We start from the raw sequence: 26,162 nt of genomic DNA, 5'->3' as shown, positions 1-26,162 counted from the left end.
ACGAGACAGAAAATTAACAAGGACATCCAGGACTTGAATGCAGAGCTGGACCAAGTGGACCTAATAGACATATGCAGAATGTTCCACCCAAATCCACAGGATATACCTTTTTCTCATCACCACATCTCACTTACTCTAAAATTGCCCACATTATTGGAAGCAAATAACTCCTCAGCAAATGCAAATGAATGGGAATCATAACAAACAGTCTATCAGACCACAGCACAATCTGACTAGAATTCAGGATTAAGAAACACACTCAAATCTGCACAACCACTTGGAAACTGAACATCTTGCTTCTGAGTGTTGACTGGATAAACAATGAAATAAAGGCAGAAATAAATACGTTCTTCGAAAACAATCAGAATGAAGACACACAACCTACCAGAATCTCTGGGACACTTTAAAGCAGTGTTGAGAGGGAAATATATAGCAATAAATGCCCACATGAGAAACACGGAAAGATCTAAGATTGACACCCTATCATCAAAATGGAAAGAGCTAGAGGAGGAAGATAAAAAAAAACTCAAAAGCTAGCAGAAGACAAGAAATAACTAAGATCAGAACAGAACTAGAGGAGATAGAGACACAAAAAATCCTTAAAAAAAAAATCAATAAATACTGGAGCTGATTTTTTGAAAAGATCAACAAAATAGACTACTAGCCAGACTAATAGAAAAGAGAGAAGAATCAAATAGATGTAATAAAAAAAAACAATAAAGGGGATATCACCACTGATCCCACAGAAATATAAACTATCATCAGAGATTCCTACAAACAGCTCTATGCACATAAACCAGTAAACCAGGAAGAAATGGATAGATTGCTGGACACTTGTACTCTACCAAGACTAAACCAGGAGGAAATGGAAACCCTGAACAGACCAATAACAAGGGCTGAAGTTGAGGCAGCAATTAATTGCCTACCAACCAAAAAAAGTCCAGGTCCAGATGGGTTCACAGCTGAATTCTACCAGATGTACAAAGAGGAGGTGGTTCCATTCCTTTTGAAACTATATCAAACAATACAAAAAGTGGGAATCCTCCCAAGTCACTTTATGAGACCAATATCATCCTGATACCAAACCAGACAGAGACTCAACAAACAAAGAAAACTTCAGGCCAATATCCATGATGAACATCATGCAAAAATATTCAATAAAATACTGGCAAACTAAATGTAACAGCACATCAAAAAGCTCATCCATCATGATCAAGTAGGCTTCATCCCGGGGATGCAAGGCTGGTTCAACATATGCAAGTCCATAAACATAATCCATCACATAAATGGAACCAAAGACAAAAACCACATGATTGTCTCAATATGCAGAGAAGGCCTTCAACAGAATTCAGCAGCCCTTCATGCTAAAATCTCTCAATAAACTAAGTATCGACGGAATGTATCATAAAATGATAAAAGCCATAGATGAGAAACCCACAGCCAATATCATACTGAATGGGCAAAAGCTGGAAGGATTCCCTTTGAAATCAGGCACTAGACAAGGATGCCCTCTCTCACCTCTCCTATTCAATGTAGTATTGGAAATTCTAGCCAGAGCAATCAGGCAAGGAAAAGAAATGAAGGGTATTCGATTAGGAAAGGAGGAAGTCAAACTGTCTCTATTTTCAGATGACATGATTGTATATTTAGAAGACCCCATGATCTCAGCCCCAAATCTTCTCAAACTGATAAGCAACTTCAGCAAAGTCTCAGGTTACAAAATCAATGTGCAGAAATCAGAAGCAGTCCTGTATACCAATAACAGACAAACAGAGAACCAAATCAAGAGCGAACTACCATTCACGGTTGCTGCAAAGAGAATAAAATACCTAGGAATACAACTAACAAAGGATGTAAAGGACCTCTTCAAGGAGAACTACAAACTACTGCTCAATGAAATAAGAGAGGACACAAACAGATGGAGACACATTCCATGCTCATGGTTAGGAAGACTCAATATCATGAAAATGGCCATACTGCCGAAAGTAATTTATCGATTCAACACTATCCTCATCAAGCTACCAATGACCTTCTTCACAGAACTGGAAAAAACCACTTTAAACTTCATATGGAATCACAAGAGAGCCTGCATAGCCAAGACAATCCTACGCAAAAAGAACAAAGCTGGAGGCATCACACTGCTGGACTTCAAACTATACTACAAGGCTGTAGTAATCAAAACAGCATGGTACTGGTACCAAAACAGAGACATAGACCAATGGAACAGAACAGAGACCTCAGAAGCAACACCACACATCTGCAACCATCTGATGTTTGACATACCTGACAAAAATAAGCAATGGGGAAAGAACTCCATGTTTAATAAATGGTGTTGGGAAAACTGGCTAGCCATGTGCAGAAAGCAGAAACTGGACTTCTTCCTGACATCTTACACTAAAATTAGCTCCAGATGAATTAAAGATTCAAACATAAAACTTAGCACCATGAAAACACTAGAAGAAAACATAGGCAAAACCATCCAGGACATAGGCATAGGCAAGGACTTCATGACTAAAACACAGAAAGCAATGGCAACAAAAGCCAAGATAGACAAATTGGATCTAATTAAAATTCAGAGCTTCTGTACAGCAAAACAAACCATCATTAGAGTGAACCGGCAACCAACAGAATGGGAACATTTTTTTGCAATCTACCCATGTGACAAAGAGCTAATATCCAGAATCTACAAAGAACTAAAACAGACATACAAGAAAAAAGCAAGGAATCCCATTCAAAAGTGGGCAAATGATACGAACAGACACTTTTCAAAAGAAGACATATATGAAAAAAATGCTCATCACCACTGGTTATTAGAGAAATGCAAATCAAAACCACATTGAGATACCATCTCATGTCAGTTAGAATGGCAATCATTAAAATATCTGGAGACAACAGATGCTGGAGAGGATGTGGAGAAACAGGAATGCTCTTACACAGTTGGTGGGGGTGTAAATTAGTTCAACAATTGTGGAAGACAGTGTGGTGATTTCTCAAGGATCTAGAAATAGAAATTCCATTTGACCCAGCAATCCCATTACTGGGTATATACCCAAAGAACTATAAATCATTCGACTATAAAGACACATGCACACGTATGTTCATTGCAGCCCTGTTTACAATAGCAAAGATGTGGAACCAACCCAAATGCCCACCAATGATAGACTGGACAAAGAAAATGTGACACATATATACCACGGAACACTACGCAGCCATAAAAACTGATGAGTTAGTGTCCTTTGCAGGGACTTGGATGAATCTGGAAACCATCATTCTCAGCAAACTGACACAAGAACAGAAAACAAAATACCGCATGTTCTCACTCATAGGCAGATGTTGAACAATGAGAACACATGAACTCAGGGAGAGAAACATCACACACTGGGGGGAGTTGGGTGGGGATAGGGGAGGGACAGTGGAGGCTGGGAAGGGTGGGGAGGGATAACATGGGGAGAAATGCCAGATATAATATGTACTTATGCAATAACCCTGCGTGAACTGCACGTGTACCCCAGAACCTACAGTGAAATTAAAAAAAAAAATTGTGGCACATATACACCATGGAATACTATGCAGCCATAAAAAAGGATGAGTTTATGTCCTTTGTAGGAACATGGGTGAATCTGGAAATCCTCATTTTCAGCAAACTAACACAAGGACAGAAAACCAAACACTACATGTTCTCACTCATAAGTGGGTGTTGAACAATGAGAACACATGGACTCAGGGAGGGGAACATCACATACTGGGGCCTAGGGGGTGGGGGCATAGGGGTGAAATAACAGGGGGTGGGAAGATTGGGGTGGGATAGCATTAGGAGAAATATCTAATGTAGATGACAGGGGGATGGTTGCAGGAAACCACCACCATGGCACATGCATATCTATGTAACCTGCAAAATCTGCACATGTACCCAGAACTTAAAGTATAATAAATAAGTTATTTTAAAAAACAGAAAAAAAATTAGCTGTCCAATCATTTTGTTGGACCATCTGGTACTACAAAGCAGTTTTAGGTTGAAGGCTATTATTTGTGTAACTTATTAAGACAGGAGGCTTGAAAGCTGGGAATTAACTGCAGAGGGTGGGGGAAGTGTATCACAGTGTTTGCAAGAAAGGAGTGTATCAAATCCTCAGCTGATGGTTGCATAGGACTCTCGACAGTAAGTGACTTGCTCGCATTGATCCTAATGGGAGGTAGGTCTTGTCTGAAGTCTGCTGTCTTTTTTCTTGTATATTGGACTTGTCTGGCATCAGAATCTCAAATATTTTGCCATCTGAGGCTCCTTTCCCACACATAAATATTCTTTTCAAGCTACTAATCTATCTTTTTCTTTTTCACATATCCACATTTTCTAAAAGAATGATTTATACACAGTGCTTCTGCTTTTTCACCTCCTGTTTACTCCACAACCTGACATCTTCCTCCGAGGCTGTTTTACAGAGCCTGCTTTAGATATAGCCGCTAACACTTCCAAAGGATACTTTCTGTTCCTTTTCCTACTTGACATATTTGCTGAATTTCTGTCTCAATTAGAGTTCACTCAGCATTTGCCTCTAAACAGGTGAGACCAATGTCCCACAGTAATTTTAACAGGGAAGGTTTAACATACAGCAGAGGTTGCTAAGCCATATCCTATGGGCCAAATTTAGTCTACTACAGGCCTCATCAAACTACCCCATTCATTTATAATCATCTGTGCTTTTGTGCTATGGCTGGCAGTGTCTAATAGTTGTGGCAGAGAGACCAAGTTTGCTGACTCCTGATATAATTAAATAACGGAATTATCTGTAGAAGGACAGAGCATGACGCTAAAGAATCCCCTGGGCTCAGAGAGAGTATACCAAAAGAAGTATAAACTTGGAGGGGGCTCTCTGCAAGGCTGGGATTCAGACCTTGTTGGAGAGAGTGTGACTATAGCCCACTGAATGGTGGAGAGACTTGCTGAGTTACTGGGGGCCATGGCTGATCCACAGTTGCTGGGTAAGGAGGGGACACTGTTCCTAATTAAAGTCGGAGTGAAGCTGGATGGGAGGTAGCCACATGATGAAAGATGGGCAGGAAACACCTCTCCAGGGTGCTGGTAGGGTGAAGCTGGGGGATTGATTGTGAGGGTGTCTGTCAGTTTCACAAAGAATCTGAGTAGGGGGTGGGGCTACTGAAACTTGATGGGAAGCTGCCCAATATGGGTACCTCTGAAACTTGATAAAACTTGAGTACCACTCAATACCCCTCAAACAGGATGCTGAAATGAAAATGCAACAAATGGAAAATATGGAACCAGATGCAGAAGCCCCTTCCTCCTGCAGTGTCCTTTTAAAAAATTTTTTTTTTTTTCGGTTTCAGTAGCTTTAGGGCAGGGGTCTTCAATATTTTTGGCACCAGAGATACTTTTCATGGAAGACAGTTTTTCCACAGACTGGGAGGTAGAGAAAAGGATGGTTTTGGAATGATTCAGGTGCATTACTTTATTGTGAATTTTATTTCAGTTATTATTACATTGTAATATATAATGAAATAATTGTGCAGCTCACCATAGAGTCAGTGGAAGCCCTGAGCTTTTTTTTTTTCCTGTGACTAGACTGTCCCATCTTGGGGTGATGGCAGACAGTGACACCTAAAGTGTATTGCTTATGTCCATTCTACTCTAGTCTCATTTTTGTTGCAGTAACTGTAGAAAACCTGGCTTCACAAAGATAGGGTGTTGGAAATGGAAGCAGGCTATTTGGTGTATAAGGCAATCTCGGGATATTCTGCCTTGACTTGAATCCAGAACATATAGAGAGTTAAGTCATCTCAAATATGCTTTTAAGGCCAGAGTCATTTGCAATCTCAAGAAGTTGATCCTCTTCTAGTAAAGTTGATTCACCTGGTTTATTTACAAGTGGGTTGAGGAACCATTTCTTCCCAGTTTGGGGGTCTTTGCTGTTTGAGAAGTGTGTTGGTCTGTTCTCATGCTGCTATGAAAACATACCCAAGACTGGGTAATTTATAAAGAAAAGAGGTTTAATTGACTCAGTTCTGCATGGCTGTGGAGGCCTCAGGAAACCTTAATCATGGTGGAAGGGAAAGCAAATATGTCCTCCTTCACATGGCATCAGGAGACAGAAGTGCCAGGCAAAGGAGGAAAAGCCTTTTATAAAACCATATCTTGTGAGAACTCACTGACAATCATGAGAACAGCATGGGGCGTAACTGCCCCCATGAGTCAACTACTTCCTACCAGTCCCTCCCATGACACATGAGGACTATGGGAACTACAGTTCAAGATGAGATTTGGGTGGGGACACAGCAAAACCATATCAGGAAGTAATGCTCAAACTCTTTTGAAAGCTGAGATAGTTGATCATGTACCAGCTGGATAAAGAAGACCCTGGCTCAGTCCCTTTCAAAATCTCTGCTAATATTTGAAACATGTCAAAAATCCCAATGTTCACCGGTCACTCCCATAATTTCAGTTTGGCTTTGAATGCATCCACTTTATCTGCTGACTTGAACACAGTGGTCATTTTCCCATGAAGTGACAGATTGAGTTTGTGGAGCAGGTTGAGTATGTCACACAAGTAAACAAGTTTTGTAACCCATTTCATGTCACTGAAATGTGCTGCCAGTGCTTACTATATTTCTAAAATAAATTTCTAGAGTGGCTTCTGTAATCAAAAACCTGGCCAGTGTTCTGACTTTAGAAAGCCATCTTCTGTGTGTAAGAGATGACATGTGTACTCTGCATCTATCTCTTTACAGAGCTGCAAGAACAGACATGCATTAAGGGCATGTGCTTTACTGTGGCTGATAATTTTAATCACACCCTGTAAAACGTAGTTAAGTTCAGGTGACACTTTGCAGCTACTCAGCATTCCTCCATGGATGACACAGTGCATAGACTCATATTCATAGGCAACCTCTTTGACCTGAGTAGTGAAACCGGCAAGCCATCCAGTCATGGCAGCTGCTCTGTCTGTGTACATCCTGACACAAAATGACCAGTTTGGGATTACAGGTGTGAGCCACTGCGCTTGGCTGAACTCTTAAGTAGGACTCTGGGTATTTTTTAAAATGTAGTTTTCTTTTTGTTGGCACTTTTAGAGTCTTTTGCTGTCTCATCATTGGATCTTCCCCCTTTTCAAAGAAGTTCTCTAGTGACATATGCTTTTTACTCATTGTACTTATTTTGGCTAGGGTTAGCTTGTGGGCTTACCCAAACTGTGACTGAGATAAGTGCATAGTACAGGAAAGAGGTATAGACAGAAATGATAAATAAAATAATGGGTGGGCCACATGCAGAGTAAAGTATCAGATCTTGACTTAAAGCCTGCCACCGGATGCAGCTTGTCACTTGCCACTGATAGGGTTTTGATATGAGTCTGCAAGCAATAGATTTTCTGTGGCCTCTGTGCAGTCAGACCTCTCTGCTAATGTTAACCTGTATTTGCAGCCACTCCCTAGCACTAAAATCACTGCCTCAGCTCTACCTCAGGTCATCAGACATTAAATTCTCATAAGGAACACACAACCTAGATCCCTCGCATGCACAGTTCACAGTAGGGTTTGTGGTCCTGTGACAATCTAATGCCACCACTGATCTGACAGAAAGTGGGTCTTTCTGTCAGTGGATCTCAGACAGTAATGCAAGCGATGGGGGTGGCTGTAAGTACAGATGAAGCTTTGCTCACCCACTGCTCACCTGCGGCTATGCATCCCAGTTCTGAACAGGCCATGGACTGGTAGTGGTCTGTGGCTCATGGTTGGAGACCCCTGCTTTAGGGTATGAGTGGTTTTTGGTTACAGAGATGAATTGCACGGTGGTGAAGTCTGGGATTTTGGTACACCTGTCGCCTGAGTAGTGTACATTGTAACCAGTAGGTAGTTTTTCATCCCTCAACCCCACTCACACTGCCCCCTTCCGAGTCTCCAATGTCCACTCCACCACTCTGTATGCCTTTGTGTACCCATAGTTTAGCTCCCACTTATAAGTGAGAACATGCAATATTTGGTTTTTGATTTCTGAGTTACTTAGAATAGTAGCCTCTAGTTCTATCCAAGTTACTGCGAAATACATTATTTCATTCTTTATGGCTGAGTAGTATTCCATGGTATACATATACACCACAGTTTCCTTATGCACTCATCAGTTGATGGGCACTTCGGTTGATTCCATATCTTTGCAATTGTGAATTGTGCTGTGATAAACATACATGTGCAAATGTCTTTTTGACATAGTGACTTATTTTCCTTTGGTTAGATGCCCTGCAGTGGGATTCCTGAATCAAATGATAGATCTACACTTAGTTCTTTGAGAAATCTCCATACTGTTTTCCATAGAGGTTGTACTGATTTACATTTCTACCAGTAGTGTAGTGTGTAAGCATTGTCTTTTCATTACATCCGCACCAATATCTGTTGTTTTTTGACTTTTTAATAATGGCCATTCTGCTGGGATAAGGTGGTATCTTACTGTGGTTTTCATGTGGATTTCTCTAATTAGTGATGTTGAGCATTTTTTCATGTTTCTTGGCCATTTGTATATCTTCTTTTAAGAAATGTCTATTCATGTTATTTTCCCATTTTTAATAGAATTATTATTATTATTTTGCTGATATGTTTGAGTTCCTTGTAGATTCTGGATATTAGTCCTTTGTTGAATATATAATTGGCAAATATTTTTCTCCCATCCTGTAGGCTGTTTGTTTACTCTGATGATTATTTCTTTGGCTGTGTAGAAGCTTTTTAGTTAAATTAGGTCCCATTTCTTTATTTTTTGAGACAGTTTCACTCTCACTCCCGAGGTTGGAGTGCAGTGGTGTGATCTTGGCTCACCACAACCTCCACCTCCTGGGTTCAAGCAATTCTCCCACCTCAGCCTCCCGAGTAGCTGGGATTACAGGCATGCACCATTATGCCCAGCTTATTTTGTATTTTTAAAGTAGAGACTGGGCTTCTCCATGTTGGTCAGGCTGGTCTTGAACTCCCAACCCCAGGTGATCCACCTGCCTTGGCATCCCAAAGTGCTGGGATTACAGGTGTGAGCTGTTGTGCCAGGACTATTAGGTCCCATTTATTTTTGTTGCATTTGCATTTGTGGTCTTAGTCATAAATTTGTTGACTAGGCCAATGTCCAGAAGAGTTTTTTTCTAGGTTTTCTTCTTAAATATTTTATAGGTTTAGGCCTTAAATTTAAGTCTTTAATCCATCTTGAGTTAATTTTGTGTATGGTGAGAGTCAGGGATCTACCTTCTTTCTCAGGAACACGTGTGACACTTAGGTTTAACGATTGTACATAATTCCATATTTCTTGGAGACCTTCTTTATACATTTTCATTCTTTTTTCTTTATTTTTGTCTGATTGGGTTACTTAGAAAGCCTTGTTTTTGAGCTCTGAAATTCTTTCATCTTCTTGATCGAGTCTAGTGTTAAGATTTTTGCTGGATTTTGTAGTTGCCTAAATGTGTCTTTCAATTCCAAAAGTTCCGATTTGTTTTTCTTTCAAATGTCAATCTCTTTAGAACATTTTTCATTAATGTCCTGAATTGTTTCATTCATTTCTTTATGTTGGTTTTCACGTTTCCCTTTCATCTCCTTGATTAACTTAATAATCAGCCTTTTGAAATTTTCATGTGGTATTTCAAAAATTTCATCTTGGTTTGCATCCAGTGCTGGAGAGTTGGTGTGATCTTTTGGGAGTGTTATAGAACTCTGTTTTTTCATATTGACAGAATTATTTTTCTGGTTTCCTTTTTATTTGAGTAGACTATTTCTTCTAATTATTTTTGAATTGTTTTTGATTGGACAGGCATTTTTAAAAACTCCCCGCCCCTCCCATCGCCCCAGCCTTGAGGATGTGACTTTAATGTTTATAGTTGATTGTCACCTAGTTTTGGCTTCGGGTACTTTTAATGGCAGAGACCCTGTATGAGTTTCCTGGTTATAGAAAATCTTTGTGTGATAGCTTTCTCTGATGCTGGTTGTAGTAGCAATGTGCTGGGTATGTGAGCAGCTTTACTCTCTCCTGTAGGGCTGGAATGGTAGAAGTCTTGTGAAGCTTATCTCATTCCTCAGTGGTATGCATTTGAAATTTTTTTTCCCCATTCTTTTATTCACTGGGTTGAACAGTTCAGGCTTCAGGCCAGTAGTAGGTGCCCATGGTGAAAAACAGCTACAACTAAAGCAGTTGGGTAAATGTGGTACTCCAGTGGCAAGAAGAGGTCACATCCTTGGCAGAGATGGCTGGGGAAGCTCTCAGTGAAATGCACTGAGGTCTTTTTGTGGGTAAGGGAGGGGATCCCACATCTCTCATTCTGGGCCACCAGGAAAGTGATCCACCTCCCGGTCACACTCGTCATGCAGTACTCCAGCTTTTCAGATCACACAGGCACCTCTTTTGATCCATGTAGAAGGGGATTGTGACTCTAGGTCTTTTGCAAGCCTGAACCCGGAGGACACTCCTCTTGTGGGGATGCAGCCACCCTGAAGTGTTATAGAAAGGCTGTCTACAGACGCACCCATGCCATGCTCTTGTGAGAGAAGCCCCAGCTGTGTTTGCAGTGCTTAGTGAGGGGGAGAAGTCCCCTTCTTCAGGATCCTTCATGAGCATCAGGGCTGCCTGACAATTGGGGAAGAGCTGCAGACTTTCCCCACTGAGCCCAGCACTGCACCTGTGCCTCTGTTGAAAGAAACTTCCCACAAGTGGAAAGTTCAGGGACTCAGGGCCTGCAGTCTGATTTTTTTTTTTTTTATCTGATAGGGTGTCTGCCCTCTTAATGTGGTACATTCCCCCTTACCCTAGGAGTAGCAGTTTCTGACGCCCAGACTCCTGTGAATCTTGCTGCTGCTCTGGGTCTAGCCCCCCAGTGGGGCTGCCACACTCTAGGCTGGTGCTGGAGAATGTCTGAAAGGGATCTGCTACAGTTTCCCAACAGTGAGTACCAGCATGGCTCTGATGGGGGTGGGAGGAGCGACATAGACTCTGTGAGATTTCCTTGGTTATAAATAGTCTTAGCGTGTTGGCTTTCTCAAATGCTAGCTGTAGCAGTAATGTACTGGGCCTGTGGACAAACTCAAGGCCTCCTGGTTAACCAGGGAGATGGAGGCAATGGTGGTAGCTGAGGTCATGCAAAAAGTTTTGTCCTTCTGAGCACTCTGATGTGCCTGCAGATATTGTTATGGGCTGTGCCAGTTTCCTTCCAGCCTGGGGGTGGCACTTGTAAAAGAGCACCAGTTGCAGTATTAGCAGTGGGATTTGTGCTTGCCTCGTGTTACCTAGAGGAGGTACTCTGGTGTCTCAGACAGTGGGCAGGGCCATGGAGCATGCAAAAGTCCCTGTCTGTTGTGTTAGGCTACCAGAGTGGGTGGATGGGCAAAGCTAGTGGGGGCCAGGTCAGGCATGATTGCACTGTAGCTCCCCATATTCGAGTGCAAACAGTGGCCCCAATGGGGATTAGAGTTCCCTGGTCACAGGAGTAATGTTCCAGGGAGGAGCGCAGCTACATCTGCTACACAGAAGAATCCACATGGGGAGGGGAGGGTAGCAGGTGACAGAAAGCCCTGCTCAGCTCCCATGGACTTGGCAAGGCGGGTCTCATACCCGCAGTGTTGTGCGAGCAGCAGCTAGCTGGGTTCCAGGCAGCTCTCAAAACCGTCCCAAGCCATAAGCTTTCCCAACTGACACAGAAACCAGCTTTTAGGTCGTGACCCTCCTGGTCAGCCTGTGAAGTAGAGGCACCCAGGTCCTGTGCCTGAAGCTGTAGCACACTTTCTGCCCATCCCTCTGACCAAAGGCATTTGTCCCCACTAAAGATTATATCACAGGTCTCAGTTGGGAGCTTTTCTCAACCTGTGACCACTGCCTTCACTTCAGGTGAAGTCCCCTGTGAGGTAGGATCAGGAATGACTTCCCTTTGTCCCTGCTTGGTTCTGGGAGTGCACACGGTCCAGTGCTGCTCTTTTTCATTAAACCTCACTGCTCACTAAGTCAGCATCAGTGCTGGGTCAGGTTAAGGTGATCCCCCGTGGCCTGGATTGCTCGGCTTCCCAGTGGGAGAGTGTGTCACATAGGCAGTCTGTCCCCACTCACGCTCTGGTGACTCCCAGTTTTCCTTTTGATTTATGGTGTAAACTACTGCCCACTGCTTCTTTCAAAGGGTTTGTAGTTTCTTTCAGTGTTTCTAAGTTCCTGTGTTGCTCCTTGGAAAAATGTTCACAGCATAACTTTCTACACACTATTTTGTTTTTCCAAGTGGGAGAGGCATGCTAACAATGACTGCATTCCACCCTCTTGGAGTTAAAAAAGAAAAACTCTTCTAACACTTTCTATGACAAAGCTTAACATTGTGCTAGCTACAAAGGAGAAATATTTAAAGGCCTCAGCTCTGTTTGCAAAGAGCAGACAATCAAGTATGGATTTGGAGTTGAGAGGCAATTCAATTCATTGATAACTGGAAAATTGTAACCGTTTTGTTCTCACGTTTTTTGAAACCCTTCTTTTCATAACTTATGTTTTGCACTTTCCCCTAGTTTTCCACCTACTTCTCATGTTTCTTCTCTATCTCATTTGCCACCTCCCCTGTCTGCCTTTTGTATGTTGGAATCTTCAGGGGTTTTCTTTGGTTCTACTTTTTTTCCTCACTGAGTTTTTTTTCTTGGTGGTCTTATGCACCCCCATACTGATGACTATCAAATATTTCCTTAGACTCACATGTCCAGTTGCTTATTAGACATCTTTAGTTTGATACTTCCTCCCATGGAACACAAATTGATCCTCTCTTTCTAACTAAAGCTTAGACCAGTTCAATTTAGAACACATGTTCTCCTAAAAGCTCTTTCTTTTCATTGATTTCTTTGCTCAGGTTAATAGTTCAGGATCCATCCAGCTACCAAAACCAGAAACTTGTGATTTATCTTTTACTCTTTTATCTTGCCCTCATAGTTAATTCACCCCACCACACTTCATCTCTACTGCCATTGTCTTAGGTGCTCACCATTTATTATATAATAGACTATAGCAGCCTCTCAACAGTCCTTCAGTTGATGTGTGTATTACCATGTCACTCCCCACTCAGGATTCTTTAGTTTTTTTTCTTTAGTTACAGTAGTGGCTTTCAAATGTTTTTATTTTCTTTTGAAAATAATAGAATCATTAAAAAAAAAACCCATGAAAACAGTAGCATGAAAATCGGATGAAGGCAGAACTTTTCTGGCAGAAGGATGCAAGAGCTTGGTTTATTTGGATCCTCTCTACTATTCTCTGAGACAGTTTTTAATTGGTTCCTATTTCCTTGTCTTAGCCATCCATCAAACTTATATGCATCCTTTAAAATGAATGGAAAAATCCTAACCTGACTCCCCCGGGACTTTGTTGTATTAATTAGCTCACCATTTATAACATGTTTGAAACTCTCTCCCATCAAATACTGCAATTTATTTATGTATTTACTTTCATCTTTCATCTCTAATGTAGTGACAATTCATTAAATGATGAAAAATCAATTTAAGTATCTGATTCTGTTTTCTAATGTATATTATGTTAACTAACAGAACTGACTGGTGGACTGGACAGTTGATTTTGCTCTTTTATAAATTTACCAAAAGACTTTGAGGAGATGAAGTTACAGAAGAGCACTGATGTAAAGAAGACAGGTACAATTGTTAATTGTTTCTACATGGTGATGTTTGCTGACTTGTTAACTTTTTAACTTGAAGGATGAGGCAAAGCTCTCAAGTGCTACAGCTGTTGAAACTGAATTAGTCCTTTTTCACACTGCTATAAAAACACTACCCAAGACTGGTTAGTTTATAAACAAAGAGGTTTAATTGACTCACAGTTCCACATAACTGGGGAGACCTCAGGAAACTTATAGTCATGGTGGAAGGCGAAGGGGAAGCAAGCTTGGACCTTCTCACATGGTGGCAGGAGAGAGGAGTGAGGAGCGAAGAGGGAAGAGCCCCTTATAAAACCATCAGATCTTGTGAGAACTCACTACCATGAGAACAAAATGGAGGAAACTGCCCCCATGATTCTGTCACCTCCCATCAGGTTTCTCACTAAACACATAGGGACTATGCAGATTACAATTCAAGATGAGATTTGGGTGGGGACACAAAGCCTAACCATATCAGAAACAGTGAGAAATACTTCTGAAATTTGATCTTTGTTAACGATTAAGCTTAAAATATACTCCCAATTTTCTCTTACCACCCTAAATATCAACATAATTACCTTGAACATCTTCTTTGAGGACAATTACCTTGGACAGGGATGGCTGAGGCACTTGGAGGCCACAGAAGCAATCACCTACTTAACATGCACTAGTCAGTCTTTGTGAAATATCACCCCTGATGCTGGGTGCTTATCTTTCATGGAACAGCTTGCAAATCCTAATTGTTTTAAACTGGCTCAGAGAAAAAGAGATTTGAGAATCAATAAATTACAGCTCTCATACATACAAATGTGCGTCATTATAATGAAGACAATCTGATGGCTCTTTGGGTCAAATAACAACAGAGGTGGACTTGAGTTTGTAAAGGCTCATTGCCATTCCTCTTATTACAAGGGTTGAATGCAGTTTTACTCTCTCCAGTTGCAGTATTCAAGTTTGCACTTGGGCATTTGTTTTAGATGGAAAGATCCTCAGTAGGAGTGAACTGATGAGGATTCGTTGTTTGCTCTGGTGGCTGTATTTCTTCTTTATAAGGTTCATTAAGACAGAAGCAACAATATTTATGCCTTTAAATACTGATTTGTTGGGAGCAGCTAAATAAGCTATTCCAAGAATGGTAATATCAGATCCAGAGCTTTCTCTTAAGATTCCAGAGACTTTCTCCCAAGGTCACCCATCTTAGTCTTCTCTAGAGATTTGGAAAAAGCTTATGTCTGAAAAGCAGACAGCACCAATATTGTTGCTTTCTTGTTAATAAGAAATTTTGTTGCACCAGCAGATGGTAGTAAGCTGCAGAAGAGTGTTTACTGCTTTTTCTCCAACTGAGGGAAATAACTTTCTCAGCTTTAATCAGAATTTAGGTATTTATGTTTCTTTAAATTGTTATTACAGTTTAGTCATTCTTCAAATTTAGCAGTTTTTTGTTTTCTTTCATCAGTGTATCATGCTGAAATTTCTTATGATAATGATTATAAATTCCTTGTCTAATTGAACTTAAAAATTTTTTTTTAAAATAATGAAGATTTTCCTTGAGTATACATAAATTTTTTTTTCTACTAGTTTTAATAATTCTTGTTTGGGCTTCAAAATATAATAGTGATTAAATATAACTTGTGAACCATTTTTAATTTGTTTTCCAAAGTAGAATTTGATTGCATAAGTGATGTTGGTATACCTTAATATATTTTTATATCATCCTCCAATTTTTACATTCATTCTAATATTTAGAATGTTTCTTTAAGTGAGTCATCTTTGAATTTAGTAACTGCCCTTCAGTAAAACTACAAAAAGAAAATAATATACAATTAAAAGAAATTCTTTAAACTCATGATAAATGTTTCCTTTGGTCAGCAAATGCTCTTCAGTGTGAAATAGTAGAAATTGGCACTGTGATCCCATTTCTTCAGCTCATCAGTTGGTGAGAACTAGTGGCATAGCCCTACCTAGATAGATACCAGGGGACTAGGAAATAAGGTCAAGAAGTTGCCAGGGAGGAAAAGGACACAGTTACCAAGAAAATGAAAGTTCTGAATATTGAGCTTTTATTTAATCAAATTTTTCAGGTCAACCTCTTGTTAATCTGCTGTTAGCCTGTTAACCTGCTGTCTCTGAAGAGATCTTTGTATTTGTTTTTGTTTCTTTTAAGTATATATTGTAGTTTTCTCTCTGATTATACATTAATGCAAATCATTGTAGAAAATTCATGAAATGTAGGAATGTTTTTGAAAACAAAATCAGCTATAAAGTCTGTATAGTAAATATATTTTTGTTCTGTTTTTCCCCGCTCCCTCTTTATCTCTACCCTTCCCCACACCTCTAAATGTATACATTGGTTGTCTTCACTTATTTTCTGTTGTTTATAATACCTGAAACTGGGTAATTTATGAAGAAAAGGACTTTATTTCTTTCAGTTATGGAGGCTGAGAAGTCCAGTGTTGAGGGGCTGCTTCTGGTGAGAACCTACTTACTGGTGGGGACTCTCTGCACAGCCCTGTGGCAGCACAGGGTTTCACCTGGTGAGGGGGCCAAGCATACATGTTTGGTCTCTCTTCTTATAAAACCACCAGTTCCCACTATCCATTACTCCATGAATAGATTAATTCATTCATAAGGGAGGAGCCTTCCTAACCCAATCACCTTTTAAAGGTCCCACCTCTCAATACTACCTCACTGGGGATTAAATTTCAACATGAATTTTGGAGAGGACATTCAAACCTTAGAACTGGTAATTTATATACACATCCAGATAACATATAACATTTATTATGAAATTAGAATTCATACTTTCAACCCAAGCTTTGTCATGAAGTGTTCTTCAGAAACAGGTTTTTTAATGTCTGTGTTCATTGTATAGATGTACCATAGTTTAACCATTCTTGTATTTTGAAATTTGAGTTGTTTTTATTTTCGCTCTATTACAGTAAATATTCTTATGTATAAATTTCTGTGTGTATTCTAGATGACTTTATTAGGAGAAATTTTTGGAAGTGTAATTACTAGGGCAAAGGTATAAGCTCTTCTTGATACTTATTACCTGCTGACATCCAGACAGGTTGTTCAAGTTTACATGTTCCCATTAGGAAAGTGTAGGAGTGCTCCTTTCCTTACAACCTAGTTAACCACAGACATTATTATTTAAAAGAAAACAGCTGTGTAGTCTAAAAAAGCATCTCATTGTTTAAGTTATATTTCTTAGATTATTGGGTTGAATGCTTTTTCATGGCCCTGAATATTTGTTTTCTTGTGTGACTACTCTCAATAAGTTTTTATTAATATACAATGAATGAATAGGTAAACTTCAATTGAGGAAAATATTTTCAGAGACCTGGTCAGTTTTCATTAATGCCAATGATATTACTATTTGCCATTCTTCTATAAAATTAATTTTTAATTATAGTATAAAATACATAATGACAAAAGAAGAGTGTATAATTGATGCTCGCTGCTTTGTACTTTTCTTTTTGAGTCAGTTGTATTAAGGGGCTCTCAGGATTTTCATGGCCCTCCATGCATTCTACTGTAGGTTCTGATTATGTGGTGTGAGCCTCTTGCCAACTTGATTTTTTTTTTAAAATTTTTTATTGCATTTTAGGTTTGGGGGTACATGTGCAGAACATGCAAGATAGTTGCATAGGTACACACATGGCAGTGTGTTTTGCTTCCTTTCTCCCCTTCACCCACATTTGGCATTTCTCCCCAGGCTATCCCTCCCCACCTCCCCCTCCCACTGGCCCTCCCCATTTCCCCCCAGTAGACCCTAGTGTTTAGTACTCCCCTTTCTGTGTCCATGTGTTCTGATTTTTCATCACCCACCTATGAGTGAGAATATGCGGTGTTTCGTTTTCTGTTCTTGTGTCAGTTTGCTGAGGATGATGTTCTCCAGATTCATCCATGTCCCTACAAATGACACAAACTCATCATTTCTGATGCTGCATAATATTCCATGGTGTATATGTGCCACATTTTTCCAATCCAGTCTATCATCAGTGGGCATTTGGGTTGATTCCAAGTCTTTGCTGTTGTAAACAGTGCTGCAATGAACATTCGTGTACATGTGTCCTTATAGTAGAACGACTTACAGTCTTTTGGATATATACCCAGTAATGGGATTGCTGGGTCAAATGGAATTTCTATTTCTAAGGCCTTGAGGAATCGCCACACTGTCTTCCACAGTGGTTGAACTAATTTACACTCCCACCAACAGTGTAAAAGTGTTCCTTTTTCTCCACATCCTCTCCAGCATCTGTTGTCTCCAGATTTTTTAATGATCGCCATTCTAACTGGCGCGAGATGGTATCTCAATGTGGTTTTGATTTGCATCTCTCTGATGACCAGTGACGATGAGCATTTTTTCATATGATTGTTGGCCTCATATATGTCTTCTTTTGTAAAGTATCTGTTCATATCCTTTGCCCACTTTTGAATGGGCTTGTTTGTTTTTTTCCTGTAAATCTGTTTGAGTTCTTTGTAAATTCTGGATATCAGCCCTTTGTCAGATGGGTAAACTGCAAAAATTTGTTCGCATTCTGTTGGTTGCCGATTCACTCTAGTGACTGTTTCTTTTGCTGTGCGGAAGCTGTGGAGTTTCATTAGGTCCCATTTGTCTATTTTGGCTTTTGTTGCGAATGCTTTTGGTGTTTTGTTCATGAAGTCCTTGCCTACTCCTATGTCCTGGATAGTTTTGCCTAGATTTCCTTCTAGGGTTTTTATGGTGCCAGGTCTTATGATTAAGTCTTTAATCCATCTGGAGTTAATTTTGGTGTAAGGTGTCAGGAAGGGGTCCAGTTTCTGCTTTCTGCACATGGCTAGCCAGTTTTCCCAACACCATTTGTTGAACAGGGAATCCTTTCCCCATTGCTTGTTTTTGACAGGTTTATCAAAGATTGTGTGGTTGTAGATATGTTGGGTTGCCTCTGTTGCCTCTGTTCTGTTCCATTGGTCTATATCTCTGTTTTGGTACCAGTACCATGCTGTTTTGATTACTGTAGCCTTGTAGTATAGTTTGAAATCCGGTAGTGTGATGCCCCCCGCTGTGTTCTTTTTGCTTAGAATTGACTTGGCTATGCAGGCTCTCTTTTGGTTCCATATGAAGTTCATGGTGGTTTTCTCCAGTTCTGTGAAGAAAGTCAATGGTAGCTTGATGGGTATAGCATTGATTCTGTAAATTACTTTGGGCAGTATAGCCATTTTTACAATATTAATTCTTCCTAACCATGAACATGGAATGTTTCTCCATCTGTTTGTGTCCTCTCTGACTTCATTGAGCAGTGGTTTGTAGTTTTCCTTGAAGAGGTCCCTTACATTCCTTGTGAGTTGTATTCCAAGGTATTTTATTCTTTTTGTAGCAATAGTGAATGGCAGTTCGTTCTTGATTTGGCTTTCTTTAAGTCTGTTATTGGTGTAGAGGAAGGCTTGTGATTTTTGCACATTGATTTTATATCCTGAGACTTTGCTGAAGTTGCTTATCAGTTTCAGGAGTTTTTGGGCTGAGGCGATGGGGTCCTCTAGGTATACTATCATGTCGTCTGCAAACAGAGAAAATTTGGCTTCCTCCTTTCCTATTTGAATACCCTTTATTTCTTTTTCTTGCCTGATTGCTCTGGCTAGAACTTCCAGTACTATATTGAATAGGAGTGGTGAAAGAGGGCATCCTTGTCTAGTGCCGGATTTCAAAGGGAATGCTTCCAGTTTTTGCCCATTCAGTATGATATTGGCTGTTGGTTTCTCATAAATAGCTTTTATTACTTTGAGATACGTTCCATCGATACCGAGTTTATTGAGGGTTTTTAGCATAAAGGGCTGTTGAATTTTGTCAAATGCCTTCTCTGCGTCAATTGAGATAATCAAGTGGTTTTTGTTTATGGTTCTGTTTATGTGGTGAATTACATTTATAGACTTGCGTATGTTGAACCAGCCTTGCATCCCCAGGATGAATCCTACTTGATCATGATGAATAAGATTTTTGATATGCTGTTGCAATTGGCTTGCCAATATTTTATTGAAGATTTTTGCATCTATGTTCATCATGGATATTGGCCTGAAGTTTTCTTTTCTTGTTGGGTCTCTACCGGGTTTTGGTATCAGGATGATATTGGTCTCATAGAATGATTTGGGAAGGATTCCTTCTTTTTGGATTATTTGGAGTAGTTTCAGAAGGAATGGTACCAGCTCCTCTTTGTGTGTCTGGTAGAATTCGGCTGTGAACCCGTCTGGACCTGGGCTTTTTATGTGTGGTAGGCTCTTAATTGCTGCCTCGACTTCTGCCCTTGTTCTTGGTCTATTCATAGTTTTAGCTTCCTCCTGATTTAGGCTTGGGAGGACACAGGAGTTCAGGAATTTATCCATTTCTTCCAGATTTGCTAGCTTATGTGCATAGAGTTGTTTGTAATATTCTCTGATGATGGTTTGAATTTCTGTGGAATCTGTGGTGATTTCCCCTTTATCATTTTTTACTGCATCTATTTGGTTGTTCTCTCTTTTTTTTTTTAATCAATCTAGCTAGTGGTCTGTCTATTTTGTTGATCTTTTCAAAAAACCAGCTCTTGGATTTATTGATTTTTTGGAGGGTTTTTTGTGTCTCAATCTCCTTCAGTTCAGCTCTGATCTTAGTTATTTCTTGTCTTCTGCTGGGTTTTGAGTTTTTTGGATCTTGCTCCTCTAGCTCTTTCAATTTTGACGATAGGGTGTCAATTTTGGATCTCTCCATTCTTCTCATATGGGCACTTATTGCTATATACTTTCCTCTAGAGACTGCTTTAAATGTGTCCCAGAGATTCTGGCATGTTTTGTCTTCGTTCTCGTTGGTTTCGAAGAACTTCTTTATTTCTGCCTTCATTTTGTTGTTTATCCAGTCAACTTTCAAGAGCCAGTTGTTCAGTTTCCATGAAGCTGTGCGGTTCTGGGTTGGTTTCTGAATTCTGAGTTCTAACTTGATTGCACTATGGTCTGAGAGGCTGTTTGTTATGATTTCAGTTCTTTTGCATTTGCTGAGCAGTGCTTTACTTCCAATTATGTGGTCAATTTTAGAGTAGGTGTGATGTGGTGCTGAGAAGAATGTATATTCTGTGGATTTGGGGTGGAGAGTTCTGTAGATGTCTATCAGGTTTGCTTGCTCCAGGTCTGAGTTCAAGCCCTGGATATCCTTGTTGACTTTCTGTCTGTTTGATCTGTCTAATATTGACAGTGGGGTGTTAAAGTCTCCCACTATAATTGTGTGGGAGTCTAAGTCTCTTTGTAAGCCTTTAAGAACTTGCCTTATGTATCTGGGTGCTCCTGTGTTGGGTCCATATATGTTTAGGATCGTTAGCTCTTCTTGGTGTATCGATCCTTTTACCATTATGTAATGGCCTTCTTTGTCTCTTTCGATCTTTGTTGCTTTAAAGTCTATTTTATCAGAGATGAGAATTGCAACTCCTGCTTTTTTTTTGCTCTCCATTTGCTTGGTAAATCTTCCTCCATCCCTTTATTTTGAGCCTTTGTGTATCCTTGCTTGTGAGATGGGTTTCCTGGATACAGCACACTGATGGGTTTTGGCTTTTTATCCAATTTGCCAGTCTGTGTCTTTTGATTGGTGCATTTAGTCCATTTACATTTAGGGTTAGTATTGTTATGTGTGAATTTGATACTGCCATTTTGATGCTAGCTGGCTGTTTTGCCCGTTAGTTGTTGTAGATTCTTTATTATGTTGATGCTCTTTAGCAATTAGTGTGATTTTGGAATGGCTGGTACTGGTGTTCCTTTCTATGTGTAGTGCCTCTTTTAGGAGCTCTTGTAAAGCAGGCCTGGTGGTGACACAATCTCTGAGTACTTGCTTGTTCACAAAGGATTTTATTTTTTCTTCACTTCTGAAGCTCAGTTTGGCTGGATATGAAATTCTGGGTTGAAAGTTCTTTTCTTTAAGGATGTTGAATATTGGCCCCCACTCTCTTCTGGCTTGCAGAGTTTCTGCCGAGAGATCTGCTGTGAGTCTGATGGGCTTCCCTTTGTGGGTGACCCGACCTTTCTCTCTGGCTGCCCTTAGTATTTTCTCCTTTATTTCAACCTTGTTGAATCTGACGATTATGTGCCTTGGGGTTGCTCTTCTTGCGGAATATCTTTGTGGTGTTCTCTGTATTTCCTGCAATTGAGTGTTGGCCTGTCTTGCTAGGTGGGGGAAATTTTCCTGGATAATGTCCTGAAGAGTATTTTCCAACTTGGATTCATTCTCTTCGTCACATTCTGGTACACCTATCAAACGTAGGTTAGGTCTCTTCACATAGTCCCACATTTCTTGGAGACTTTGTTCATTCCTTTTTGCGCTTTTTTCTCTGATCTTGGTTTCTCGTTTTATTTCATTGAGTTGATCTTTGACTTCTGAAATTCTTTCTTCTGGTTGGTCAATTCGGCTATTGAAACTTGTGCATGCTTCGCGAAGTTCTCATATTGTGTTTTTCATCTCCTTTAATTCATTCATATTCCTCTCTAAGTTATCCATTCTTGTTATCATTTCCTCGAATCTTTTTTTAAGGTTCTTAGTTTCTTTGCATTTATTTGAAACATGTTCTTTTAGCTCACGGAAGTTTCTCATTATCCATCTTCTGAAGTCTAATTTCGTCATTTCATCAAAGTCATTCTCCATCCAGCTTTGTTCCCTTGCTGGTGAGGAGTTTTGGTCCTTTCTAGGAGGCGAGGTGTTCTGGTTTCGGGTGTTTTCCTCCTTTTTGCGCTGGTTTCTTCCCATCTTTGTGGATTTATCCACCTGTCGTCTGTGTAGTTGCTGACTTTTCGATTGGGTCTCTGGGTGGACCCCCAGATTGTTGATGATGAAGTATTTCTGTTACTTGGTTTTCCTTCTACCAGTCTAGCCCCTTCGCTGTACGACTGCAGAGGTCCATTCCAGGCCCTGCTTGTCTGGGGTACACCTATAGCAGCTGCGGAACAGTAGGGATGCTACCAGTTTCTTTTTCTGTTATCTTTGTCCCAGAATGATGCCTGCCAAATGTCAGTCTTTTGGATATAGAGGGGTCAGGGAGCTTCTTGAGGAGACAGTCTGTACTTTATAGGAGCTCAAGTGCTAAGCTGTGAGCTCTGATGTTCATTCAGGGCTGTTAGGCTGCTATGTTTAATTCTGCTGCAACAGAACTCGAAAAAAAGCCCTTTTATTCTCAGCTGCTCTTTCTGAAGGGGTTGGGGCTTTATTTTTGAGTGTCTGCCTGGCTGTCCTGCCCAGTTAGGAGGCAGTCTTGTCCTGCCGAGGTTCTGCCCTGCTGGTGTGAGGTTCATCCTGTTTCTGCAGGCTCTGCCCCTTCTCCTGCAGGCTCCGCCCTGCAGCGGAGTCTCTCTGTTGTACCGGGTTGCCTCGGCAATGGCAGGCTGCGTCAGCAATGGGCATGTACCTCAGTAGGGGCTGATTGCCTCGGTAATGGCGGACGCCCCTCCCGCACGGAGCTGTGCCTTAAGGTAACCTCCTAACAGTGAGCGTTTGGAATCCTGTTTTGTTTGTCGCACTGCGCTACCCCTAACGCTTTGTCCTGGGCTGGCTCACTGTTCAAGTCCTGTTCAGTCTCAAGTTCAGCCCTCTCAGGTCTCAGGTTGCCAGTTCAACAGGGCACCCGGAACAGTGCGCTTTTGTGCAGACCTCTGTGGAGCGCCTCTGCGCTCCGGCGCGGGCCGCAGCCGCACCGGCTGCTGGCTACATCAGTCAAGATCTCTGGCTGGCGTCCCGCGTTTGTTTTATATCTGGGAATTTCCCCGTTCTGTGGGCAACAAAGGTCCGTCTAGAAATGCGTCCCTGACTCACCTTCTCCGTGCATCCAGCAAGAGCCTCAATCCTGGGTTGTTCTCACAGTGCCATCTTGAGTCGTCTCTTTTTTTTTTTTTTAATACTTGAAGTTCTGTGGTACATGTGCAGAGAGTGCAGGATTATTACAGAGGTATATATGTGCCATGGTAGTTTGCTGATTCATCAACCCGTCATCTGCGTTAGGTATGTCTCCTAATACTCTCCCTTCCCTAGCCCCCCACCCCAGTACAGCCCCAGTATGTGATGTTCCTCTCCCTGTGTCCATGTGTTTTCATTTTTCACCTCTCACTTATGAGTGAGAACATGTGGTGTTTGATTTTCTCTTTTTGTGTTTGGTGAGGATGATGGTTTCCAGCTTCATCCATGTCCCATTCAAAGGACATGAATGCATCCTTTTTTATGGCTGCATAGTATTCCATGGTGTATATGTGCCACATTTTCTTTATCCAGTCTATCATTGATGGGCATTTGGGTTGGTTCCAAGTCTTGGCTATTACGAACAGTGAGTGGCCACTCCATTCTTATCTATTTCTCCCTCCATCAATCCTGTGTCTGCGGTGTAGTGGTGTTGGCTCATGACAGATTGATGACTCTCAGTAAGGATGGACTTCTGCCACCACAGCTGCCTTTTGTGTTGTGGCATGAGGGGTTAGTTAGGTGCTTTGTCAGTTAGCTACGGGAGTCATGTTTGCCTTGTGTTGTCAAGTAACAGTGGAAGACAATACTAGATTTTTATCAACAATGAAAATAATCTAACTTCTATTTTTTATTGTAGTGAGGTTTTAAAATTTTACTTAGGTTAATATTTATGAAACTTATGTGATTCAATTCCTTAGATAGTGGCTGAATGTTTCATATGCTCAAAAAGCCATGTGGATTTCTCGGTTATCTCACCTTCAATCTTGATATCTCTGCAGGAGTTCCATCAGATGCAGGAGTCTGAATGTCTTTTATTGCTTAAAGTAACTGAAATTTATAGCTGAAGACTGTATGTGTGTACTAGTGAAACATGCTAGAAAGTATGAATCTGTCTTATTAAAATTATGTAATCCTAGTGGGGATAAGTGAGAGATCATTCTTTCTTCTTGTATTATATGACAATTGGAGATAATAGTTTATGTTGTTCTTAATTTTATTGAATACCAGTTAGATTTTCTGCTTTAAATTCACATACGCCCATATCTTTACTTGTTAATATTTATCAATTCAGTGCAGTGTGTGTTCTATAAAAAAAAGACTTTGAGGTACCCATGCCTGTGGGAAAAGTATAAAAATATAGGCTGGAGAGTTACACATGAAATCATGCTAGTGATTATCCCTGGGAAAACGGGGCAGGAGTAGTACTGTCTGAAGAGGGGGTAGTTGGAAGGTACTAACACTTTATGTACAGTGTTCTAAATATTTTACTGAAAACTCTCATATGTACATATGTCAGAATGATAATATTTATTAGTTCTTGGTGGTAGATACATGCATGTTTACTTTATTAGTCTGTACTATTTTATAGCTTAAATATTTTCCCCAAAATTCAGTTATAACTAGTTTTAGTCATGTTGAAACTCAAGTTGTCTATGTATCAGAAGTGTCTGACATGCCATTTACATCTGGTGAAGTTGTCTGCAAATAACTGATTATTATTAAAATTTTGATACTCAGAAATATCAAGTTCTCAAAGATAGTTTTTGGTTCTTTGTTCTCATTAACAACTATTAGAGTAAGCACATTGTCTTTTTCAATATTAACTTTTTATTCTGCCTGATGATTTCTTAACTTCAGTCTAGCTTCCAGAAGATAGGTGCGGAAGAAAATAAAGAGCTCTGGGCAGAGGAGAAGCATGGGTATTCGACAGGTTGTTTTCTAACCCTGTCTTAGCTAGTGTGAAAAAGTCGGTTATTTCATTGATTCTTTTATTTTGATACAGCAGTAACAGGCGGTATTTCCTTTAAAAAAAAAAACAAAACCTAAGCTTATGGCAAGGGTTCTTGCTTGTTTATTTATTTGTTTAGTTATATTTCATCTAATACTTTAAAAGCACAGTTGCTTTCATTAAATGCCCCAGGACATGTACATATTTGGCAAATTCTCTTTATTTTCTCCTTAAATACATGGTCAATATACTTCCAGTTGCATTCAAAATAAAGGTCCTGGAAGTCTAAGATATACTGTCATTCAATAAATGTTTTATCACACTGTATTTAATCACCCAGCAAAATGGCCATGTAGATTTTAGGAAGATTCTAGCAATTAATGTTAAAATAAAGTTAACCCACCATTAAGTAGAAAATGAAATTATTGGGATACTGAGTATACTTTCACTTTTGATCAGTTGAGTTCCTCTGATGCTTCTTTGTTATGAACTTATTTAGTTTCCTCAACTTCTGTTAAAATGTTTCCTGAAACTTTTGAGATTCTCTTACATGAAATAATTTTTTAATGCATTAAATAGAAAATTGGGGTAAGGATGAGAGAAAGCATGTTTAGAGAGTTATCTACTGATGCATCTCTGGCTTTCTATTTTGGTGGAGATGTTGAAGATGGCATCTTCTCACGTATCTGTTATTGTAGAATTTGTACTGTATTACAGCATTGGTTTAATTCTATTGTATTTTAAATCAAGGTGCATGAGAGTTGTCAATGTACACTGAATGGGATTGTCTTATCATAGGTCATGCTGTGTGTTTGTAGCTGTGTTCTTATAGTAGAATGGACATTAGATGAATGTTAAGATACCT

The 26,162-nt window shown here is 40.1% G+C and overlaps 2 protein-coding genes across 14 annotated transcripts in view; one reads left to right on the top strand and one right to left on the bottom strand.

Moving 5' to 3' along the window:
• Positions 1 to 6,965, bottom strand: part of LOC144577239 (uncharacterized) — a 28,998-nt gene extending 22,033 nt beyond the window's left edge. The window contains exon 1 of the mRNA XM_078333183.1: positions 6,782 to 6,965. Coding sequence (XP_078189309.1) covers positions 6,782 to 6,965 — 184 coding nt within the window. The remainder of the gene's footprint in view (positions 1 to 6,781) is intronic.
• Positions 1 to 26,162, top strand: part of CEP128 (centrosomal protein 128) — a 449,218-nt gene that overhangs the window by 9,402 nt on the left and 413,654 nt on the right. For 2 of the 13 annotated variants that reach the window (XM_078336003.1, XM_035261201.3), the window contains exon 3: positions 13,528 to 13,629. The exons of 9 other annotated variants lie outside the window; for them this stretch is intronic. The gene's annotated coding sequence lies outside the window, so the exon portion shown is untranslated. Of the gene's footprint in view, positions 1 to 10,780; positions 10,913 to 13,527; positions 13,630 to 26,162 lie in introns of all 13 variants that reach the window. 2 more of the 13 variants (XM_035261199.3, XM_078336002.1) reach the window with 2 other exon arrangements.

Source organism: Callithrix jacchus, chromosome 8, assembly GCF_049354715.1.
Source record: "Callithrix jacchus isolate 240 chromosome 8, calJac240_pri, whole genome shotgun sequence".
Lineage (NCBI taxonomy): Eukaryota > Metazoa > Chordata > Mammalia > Primates > Cebidae > Callithrix > Callithrix jacchus.
Note: the sequence above shows the minus strand (reverse complement) of the source record. Positions and strands in the feature narration are given on the sequence as shown.